The 9,637-nt window shown below is 40.6% G+C and overlaps 1 protein-coding gene across 1 annotated transcript; it reads left to right on the forward strand.

The window, feature by feature from the left end:
• The first annotated feature begins 831 nt into the window (after positions 1–831).
• Positions 832–8,822, forward strand: CBLN4 (cerebellin 4 precursor). The gene is made up of 3 exons (XM_073308902.1): positions 832–1,329; positions 4,088–4,204; positions 7,618–8,822. The coding sequence occupies exons 1-3, from the start codon at positions 1,039–1,041 to the stop codon at positions 7,813–7,815; spliced, it is 606 nt and encodes a 201-aa protein (XP_073165003.1). The 5' UTR covers positions 832–1,038; the 3' UTR covers positions 7,816–8,822.
• Positions 8,823–9,637: the final 815 nt, after the last annotated feature.

A 9,637-nucleotide genomic window follows, 5' to 3' on the forward strand; every position in this document is an offset into this window, starting at 1 on the left:
TGTTTTTGAGTAGGGCTGCATTCCTTCACATGCTGCGATGAAGGAGTGTGAGCACATCTGCCTGGTGTATACGGCAGAAGCCTGCACTGCAGGATGCTCAAGTGAAAATCAAGTCATGCCATTGTGTTATAAATTCCTGACCCATTGCACTTTCACGGCATCATTTGACCATGGTCCTGGCGGATCCCTCCCTTCTTTGGAAGTTGTATTCCAGGAAGCTTTTCATTGTCTTTGAGGTCAATAGTTTCCCTTTCTCCCTTTGAAAACAATAATAATTATTAATAAAAATACGTTGCACGTATTCAAGGGGTGTAAAATGTTTATTGTTTTCCCGTAAGCTTTATAGTCTCTTGAAAGAAGTTAGGTCTGGGACAAGTGTGTGTGTGTGTGTGGCTCATGTATTACTGTAGTCTCGCAGTTCCGATAGGTGATAGCTGGGCAGGTTTATTATGACATAGCTCTTCTGGGAAGCGTGGCAAAGAGAGAGAGAGAGAAAACTCCGCTCTGCGAGCGCCCCGGCGGTGATATCAGGCACCGAAGCTGGGCCAGCGTTGGGGGTGAGCGCCCGCCTCTGGAATCAGCAGCCCCGTTCCGCCCCCAGCAGCCCCACAGGGGGCGAGCAGGGTCGGACAGAGGGAATCATGGCCACGGCAAATGTTTCTATTTCTTCGTGATCTCTCGCGCTTTTCTCGCTCATCAATAATTCACCTTCGGGTTGCTTTTTTTTTTTTTTTTTTTACATGTGGAGGTGGGGAAGCCAAACGGGGGGGCGCTGGGAAGCGGGGATGGTGTTTGTTTGCTTTGGTGGGGTATTTTCAGGCGACCGTTAAAGGACAAAGGTTTGGGGTTGGGTTTTTTTGTTGCTTTTAAAAAGGCAGCGGGGAAGACTTTGACTTTCCCCCCAGCCTTGCTGGAGCCGCGCGCGGGGAAGCGGCGGCGGGCGCTGGTTCCCCCCGCCGCTGCCGGGCTTGCGGGGAGGTGGACGGAGAGGCTGGGGCGCTCCAAGCCAGGCTGCGCTGCCTGCCGACGGTGCTGAACATGGGCGCTTCAACCAGGGCGCTGGCCGTGGTCCCGACCGTGATGCTGGCCCTGGCTCTCCCCAGCCTCCCGGTCTGGGCGCAGAACGACACCGAGCCCATCGTCCTGGAAGGGAAATGCCTGGTGGTTTGTGACTCCAACCCGGCCGCCGATGCCAAGGGCGCCTCCTCCTCTCCCTTGGGCATCTCGGTGCGGGCGGCGAACTCGAAGGTCGCCTTCTCGGCCGTGAGGAGCACCAACCACGAGCCCTCGGAGATGAGCAACAAAACCCGGATCATCTACTTCGACCAGGTAAAGAAAATCCCCCCCCCCCCAGCACCGTGTTTTCGGGGCGTGCGTGGTTTGAATCGATCCCACACAAGCAGGCAGGCGAGGCGTTAGGGAACCCGTGTTTGCCCAAGTGTTAAGGAGCCATTGCTTCAGGATGCACCCACTTCCCTGGCCAGGGGACTTGCGAGCCAGCCGGGATCTAGACGGCGGCTAATAAAGGGGCTCATCAACAGGTGCGAGCAAAGCTGCGAGCGTGTTCAAATCCAGGGTCCCCGCTGAAAGTGAGCGTCGGGAAAGTTACTCCGGCGGCAGGCTTGGCCGTTGCTGTGTATTTCAGACCCGCACTTTCTGGGTCTCCGGCACTCCCTGGAGTCTGATACTTTAGTCATCTCACCCGATCAAGATTGTCTTCATTTAAATGCCAGCCCGGCACAGACCAGGCAGGAGTATTTTTGCTTTGCTCTGAAGTCCAAAGCAGCAGCCAAGACTAATTCGCATTGAGCCTTCAAGTACTTTTAAAAAGTTGCGTGTATCTCAAGGCTCGACTGAGGGCAATGTAGACAAGCAGCAGGTTTTCAGCTAGCTGAGGGGGGAACCGAGACTTTATTTACATTTTAAAAAAGCCTTCAGCTCGCACTGTTGATGTGGACGCTCTTCAAATGTTATGATCCTGTGGTATTTCAGTTAAGTTTATCAAACATCGTTTCATTTAGCACTGTAAAGCCAGAGGGGAGTATTCAAGAAGACTGGGAGCTCCCTTGAGGTTTGCAGCCTACCTACAGTTTCAATAACACCCCAACAGAGTAGCTTTTGGGTCCCCTTATTTCAGAATACACATGTGCAGTAGAGAAGGTGGAAAGGAAAATCAGTGCCAATAATGTATCATTTGTATGGATTACATTTAGTTAATACTGAAAACACAGGCCACATATATAGTTTTCTAAAATACCTATCACATCTTAGTTGCATCCCTACAATATTTAAAATCATTTGTCTGAATTTTTAAATATTTTACAACCCTAATGAACCCCCCCCCGCCAAATACATAACCTCAGTGGATGAGCAGTCTTTGCAGACAAAATAAAATAATATTTGAAAAAAATTCCTCTTAAATTAAAAACCAGAAACTAACACAAAACACTGTGAGGTTTTTGATTTAAAAGAGATCATGCTGTTCTTCTAGAACCTTAGTGTCAGTTATAAATAAGAAGGGAGGTCTCCTTCACAGAAATCTGAGCACACACAATTTAAATAAGTGTCTTAGGATAAATGATAAATATAGCTGAGATAGACATAGTCATTATGTGAAGTCAACTCCACTCAGAAATTTACTTTAAGTCTTGTGAGCTGCCTTTCCTACTCTGTAACCAGAAAGACTTATTTCAGCCCTTGGATAGTATATAAAATAGTTAATGAAACCTAGTTAGCTTCTTGGAATGATTAGCTGCTTGGTTAATTGATCCTACTAAATTACACTTTTTAAGGTCCAGAGACTCCTATACTCAGCCTAGAGATGAGCAATAACTAGGCTTTTCTGCACTAAAGTAAAGACAAAATGTGCCAGGAATTCTTGAGTTTTATTCACCACATTGTCAATAATCTTTTCAGGATACAGGAAGACCTATGGGGATGTGTAGGAGACTTGGAAATGTGCAAAGCATCTGAGAGTTAGCCCTTTTTAAGTGAAAGGAAAGTCAGGGAGAGGTTTAAAAGGTGTTTTCTCAGATGCAGCTGATGCACCCAAAGTTTCAACATTGTTTCATTAATTCTTGGGAATTAGTTCACAAAATTTCAAATGATTTTTTCCCCTCTAAAATCCACAACTTGTAATACTACTATTTTCATCTCAGTCATACCTATGAATACACACACATCTGCATTCCTGTTTCATCTACCAGCCTTGTGCTAGAGCAGATCCAAAATAATTGAGATTGAGAGTTATTTTCCTTACTATATCATATCAAGATACCTCACATAGTTTAATTTAGAATGCTAGAATTAAGCAAACTTCCTGGTTATTCCCATTATTTGAGAAGTCTGTTTCTTTAAGAGATCTTGAAAATATAAATTAAAATAAAGGATAAATAATTCAGAAGAAGGACGACACTTCATTATAGAAGATATTTAAAATGTGAAGGCTGTAATTGTTTAATGTCTTCTCCTTGGTTACTTGCCTTTAGCCATTTAAGAAAGTCTAAGTTGTTAGAAGAGTGTTTTCAGTTAGAGATACAACAGAAAAGAGAAATAGCACATATTTGTAAATCCAGGGTTGTTTAAAATAGGTAGGTCAGGTATTTTGGCAACTCAATCCACCTTCAACCCAATGTCATGAATTATGTCATTCATATACGTACTGCCTCATAGCTTGATACTTTCAGGGATGATGGCATTGCCTTGACCAGTACTGATTGGCCAATGCTAATATGTTATTCCGGGAATTATTGGTGTTTTGAGAAGGTATTGTGGGACTAATGGGAAGATATGCCATCCCCCTAATAACTGTACCCACAGATAGTCTAATATTTGGAGATATCTACAGGCAGCCAAGTTGGACACGTATTTCTATGCCAGTTGATTTTTACTTAAGTTATACTGATAAATATGACTTACAAATGAAACCAACCCATAATTTTAAATGCCATATTTTAATGTCCGTGAATATAGGAATAAAAACAGAATTCTGTAAGTCATGCAGTTAGATGGAGAAAATGTGATTGGATGCCTTGATCTTTTATATTCAATAATTGTATTAATTCCCATTATGTATTTTTATTTGTAGATCCTAGTAAATGTGGGCAATTTTTTCACATTGGAGTCTGTCTTTGTAGCACCAAGAAAAGGAATTTACAGTTTCAGTTTTCATGTAATTAAAGTCTATCAGAGTCAAACAATCCAGGTATGTTGATTTAATATGAGAAACGTATATGTAAATTGTTTGCCTTCTAGAATGAGACTAAAATGGTGACAACAAAATATTATTACACACAGTTCACATAAAAAGAGCATTTTTTGGTTCATTTAAAAACCCAGTGACTTTATTGTATAACATTCCTTAATTATACAGTATAGTGTATACATCTGAAATTAATGGATATAGAAATGTAGGGCCAGATCCTCAGCTGATGTAAACCCCCATAGCTCCATTGCTCTGTTCATTCACACCAGATGAAGATCTGGGCTAGACTGTTTAAAATAATAAATATAAAGGTCACCCATGACTAAAATACACTTTTTAATTTAATTTAATTCAATTGAGTGAATCCCTCATAACAATCTTATATTGCTAGTTAGAAACTAGGTGAAATCCATTGTAATGATGTCTAGGTTTCTGGGGACACATTCTGGATAAATAAGTCATCTTCATTTTTGGTAATTTTTTCTAACATGAACTTCTAGAAACCACATGATGACACCTGGTAGCTGTTTAAAAAATGGCCTTACTGTGGGCCAGGACTATTTAAGTTAACTTCACTGGGCCACGACTATGATATTATAAATCTTCAGTGATGATGGTGGTGGTGGTGACTGTCTTAGAGAGGTTTGCAGTTATTTTACTGAGCTATGTTGGAAAAACACAGAAAACTATACTTTTCTTTGCAGTTCAATAGCAATGTTGAGCTCATAGTCTGACATACACACCAGCCCCGAGAACCAACCTCTAGGGTCCTGAGCGTCCTCCCATTAAGCCGCGAGCTAAACTCCTAAAGAGTGAAATTCACCCCAGGGTCAGACTGTGGGGCTACAGTGCAGTCTCTCATCGCAGAGCTGATATGCCAGGGCTGGAATAGTGACTGAAGCTTTCATTGAGACCACTGGATCCATGGAAAACATGATCTGTGGTTTCTCTTTAATCTGCCTCTTTTCTAACTCTGGTCTTCCCTGAACATGGCCTTCTGTACTGGCCTATGCGAGAGCGGGGAGACCTTTCTGCAGCATGTATATGATGCACGGGCACCTTTGGGTGGTATAGCCTGTAGACTGCCTATACATTCCCTGTGCAGGATTCAATGGAGCAGACTGGTACAAGAATCCTCTGTATCACAAGTGAATTTCATCCTAAAGATATGGAGTGAAATCTTGGCCCCCACTGAAGTCAATGGCAAAACTCCCATTGACGTCAGTGGGGTCAGGATTTCATCCATAATCTATTTAAAGGCTATATATTTAGCTCATACTTTTGTTCTTTCTACCCTATTAAATGTGTATTTGATGGAAGATTAAATGTGTTCTAGAATCACTGTGCCATTAATGGTCTATGTGTTTAACACAACTGTTGGCAAAGGAAGAGATAAGATGTAAATTTTGTTATGGGACAATGCAGGGCCAATTGCGGCATGGTTTCCCATGGAGTTTCAGTTCATAGTTTCATGTTTTTTCATGTATATGGGCTAAAATCTCAGAACTGTGGGTTTCAGGCCTGCAACTGTGAAACACAACAAAATTATATATTTAGGAGTAATTTCTGAAGCCAAGATTTTCAAAAGTGCCTAGAGATTTTGAGTGCCCCAATTTTTGGATGCCCAACCTGAGACCCCTTGAAACTCTCCCACTCTCTGAAAATTAGATCCCTTTTTAAGGTGCCTCAAACAGCACAACCCAAAGCGAAGGTACCCCAAATCACTAGTCACTTTTGAAGATATCTCTGTTTTATCACTTTAAAATAATGTCATGATATTTACATGGATAGGGCCTGATTCTCCTCTCACTTCCATGGGTTTAGATCAGGAATTGCTCCATTAAATCCAGTGGACATATACCAATGTAAGTATGAGTAGTACAGGTCCAAAGTTTGCATCTTTTGCATAGCTGCTTTTTTAGCTCTATTTAATTAGACCCTTTCAATCAGGTTGTACTGGTAAATGGCCTTTCATTCTTAAGCCAGTAATAATGCGGGCATCCAAGGCAACTGTTGAACTTTAATAAGCCCTTCACGTTAAAAGTTCAAATAATTGGAAGGACACATTATCTCCAATGGGATAGGGACTAAACCTACTATTTCTCCAGTACTGTGACAAGGACACCAGTGAGATGCCCAACATGGGAGCTGGTGCCCAAGGAGTAAGATAGTAGCAGGGAACAGGCAGTGATCAAACCCCTCATGCACTTTTTGCATGTATCACAGCTAAGGAGGGACTGGATGCTATTGCAGCGGCGCCAACAGAGTAAACCATTTTGAGTCTCAGACCCACACAGACTTGAACACCACTAAATTACCGGAAGGCTTCCCACATAACTGGAATTACCACGTCCCTGAAACATCTGTTAGTGCCATTAAGTATCATTAGAGTGAAATTGGTTCCCTGGAGACATCTGATTAAGTGGATTTCCAAGATAAGCAAATCCCAATTAAGGGCCAGATTCTGCTGCCTTACTCTACAAGTGCTCCTATTAAAATTAATGGGAGTACTCACCACGAGGGAATACTTAATATGAACAACGATTTCATAGTCTCTCCCTCTGTGACTGCATTACGGTTAAGGCTTCTAAGAAATGTTCTAATTTTTGGCAAAAAATACATTTCACCAATTTATTTAAAAGTTAGAAAATATTTGTGTTTTCTCCCTCATTTTCTGACCACCTTTGCATCTGCGTAGGTTCAGAAGCCTAGGCATTTGTGAACGACAAAGGTTTGAATAGAATCAATACTGAAATACAGTGGAGCGGCATATGAAGATGATGATTTGTTCTAGATTTTAAAACCAAATTGCAATCAAAAATCGAAGAGCCATATATTGTGATTACAGTGGGAGTTAGATGCCTAACCTACTTAGGGCTTTTGAAAAATCCCACTAGAAAAATCCCATCATCTGCATCTTTGTGTACCTAAATACTTTGAAAATCTGTCTCCTCTACTGATATGTACATGCAGTTAGATATCTAAATGACCTATGCAATCCAGGCATGCAAAGAGGGCTAAGGTGATGCACGTGTCTTACAGCGTCACCTTGCCAGATCATTATCAGTGGATAGGGAGCTCCTATAGACCTTTAAAAAATAAAGCCTGTACATAATCATGAATTGAAAGTCCACATTACCTAGAGGAACTAGCATATTATCTGAGCCAGAGCCCATTGAAGTCCATGGACAGCATCCCATTGACTCCAATGAGCTTGCAATAGGCACATAAACAATAATACACTTGACAAAAGAGCAAATAATCATACTAACCTTAATTATTCATTTGAAAGGAAATAAAGTATACATGCGTAACAATGGGATTTTAACCAGGCCCCACCACCCTTTAGATACTTGATGTCATCAGATGCTTCTCTGTTAACTACAACTTTTCAGTGGGTTTTTTTCTTGTAGGTTAATTTAATGCTAAATGGAAAACCAGTAATTTCTGCCTTTGCTGGGGACAAAGATGTCACTCGTGAAGCTGCAACTAATGGAGTCCTGCTCTATCTAGACAAGGAGGATAAGGTTTACCTGAAACTAGAGAAAGGTAATCTGGTTGGTGGATGGCAGTACTCTACATTTTCTGGGTTTCTGGTCTTCCCTCTGTAAAAGTCAACTTCCCTGTGACATCCATCCAGGTGTGGACCAGTCATTGCCTCTGCTATTTGAAGATCATTTTATCATCATTGGGATTGATGTTTCTTTATTGGTTTCTCATGGGTGAATATGGATTCTATTTATGGATTTTGGCCCTATCTGAACTACTATGAAGTTTCACAGAATTTTGTGTGTTTAAATACAGTATATTTGGATTAAGACTTAAAGCAGACCATAAATATCTATGCTTAATGTTACAGTCTAAAGCTGCCTGCAAGATTTATTCAGATTTCATTTACTGGACTTATTGGATTCGTGGGAGAAGTGGATTTTCTTTTCTTTTTAAAAGACTGGCAACTGGGTCTATAATTTAGGAGATTTTGATTTCAGACTTCAATCAAGAGTTAGCGTGTTGCTGCCAAAGAACTGTATATTGACATATTTGGTTATACATATTTTTGTTCTTTTGGACACTATAGACATAATTTATTCAATTTTCTGGAGAAAGATTATTATTATTATTGATAAGTGATTGACTTTATTTCTCTTCTACATGTAGTGGGGTTGGATGGTTCACCAAGATATTTACTCTCAGTCAATGATCATAATGAAGACTACCCTACTGAAAGCTAAGAAGCTGTATGTTAATTGGACATGTAGTGCAGATTATAATACTAAAAAAGTGCTTATCAGGGTTAAAAGTGATCAGTCCAGCATATCTCTTCAAAACAGCTTTGCCCTGCAGGAAAGCTCCCATTTGTTCTTCAACTTTAATTAACATGATTGATAATATCCACTTTATTAAAAACCGAAGGGATGCCTTCCTTAGACATAACTACTTTATTAGCTGGAGATAAGACCCCTTGTTTTTAATTGTGTCTATTTTTCAAGTCTTCTGTTGTGTTAAAGGTACCATATGTTTTTTCCTTAACTCCACAAATGTGTATATAATTATAAATCATCTGTTTAGCAAATATTCCATCCAAATAGCTGGTATCTAACTTTTATGTCTTTTTGTACAGGTCGTATGAATTCATAGATTTATTTATTATGTTGCATTACATAATAAAAGTTAATATATTAGCTGGATTTTTTTCACGGTTGGGTTTTCAAACTATGACGCTCACACGTTCTCTTTAAATAGTTATAATTATTATATGCAAAGTTAAGCTTTTTGGAGTCACAGAAACTGGTGGGTTAGCTTTGCCTGGCAGAATCCTAAAGGTAGTCTGCATTAGCTAGAAATAACCTGTGCGTTTTATAAATAAAATACTTAGAGTAAAATCCTGACCTCCATTAAAGTCAATGGCAAAAGTCCCACTGACTTCACCCTTAGAATCTAATCTAAAACCCATTGAAGTCAATGGATCCTGCTGACTTCAGTGGGCTTTGAATTGAGGCCTTGGTAGTGGGATTTTACCATTGTGAAGTAAGAGCCAATGCAGTCACACAAAAAATCTAATGAATAAGAGAGTGTATGGTCTTCTTAGTGGAAGAGCTTTTACACAGACTGTCAGTAAAGCTCCCAGTCCTGCATTCCTTGTGCATCTAAAATACCCACTGACCTCAATGGGAATTTTGAGTTTGCATGGAATGCAGCATCTGACCCAGAATGAGAGACAATGCAGAAACACTATGAAAATGAGAGTATTCATGAACATGTGAGTGTCCAGGCATTGATGTCCTGATCTAAAGCCCATTGAAGCTGAGGAAAAGACCCCCATTGACTTAAATCGGGTTCTCCCTCAGAGTAATCTTTTGCCACCTTATACAGAATGTCACATTTTTCCTACTATCATTGCCTGGCATTTCAGAAATTCCACTCATTTTGGGG

Source organism: Lepidochelys kempii, chromosome 13 (assembly GCF_965140285.1).
Source record: "Lepidochelys kempii isolate rLepKem1 chromosome 13, rLepKem1.hap1, whole genome shotgun sequence".
NCBI lineage: Eukaryota > Metazoa > Chordata > Testudines > Cheloniidae > Lepidochelys > Lepidochelys kempii.

Bases quoted from the DNA above. Each gene is read 5' to 3' on its own strand.
- CBLN4 (XM_073308902.1), top strand. From the start codon at position 1,039: ATGGGCGCTTCAACCAGGGCGCTGGCCGTGGTCCCGACCGTGATGCTG. The intron at 1,330-4,087 runs GTAAAGAAAATC...TTTTATTTGTAG, and splicing joins GGATCATCTACTTCGACCAG to ATCCTAGTAAATGTGGGCAA. The intron at 4,205-7,617 runs GTATGTTGATTT...TTTTTCTTGTAG, and splicing joins ATCAGAGTCAAACAATCCAG to GTTAATTTAATGCTAAATGG.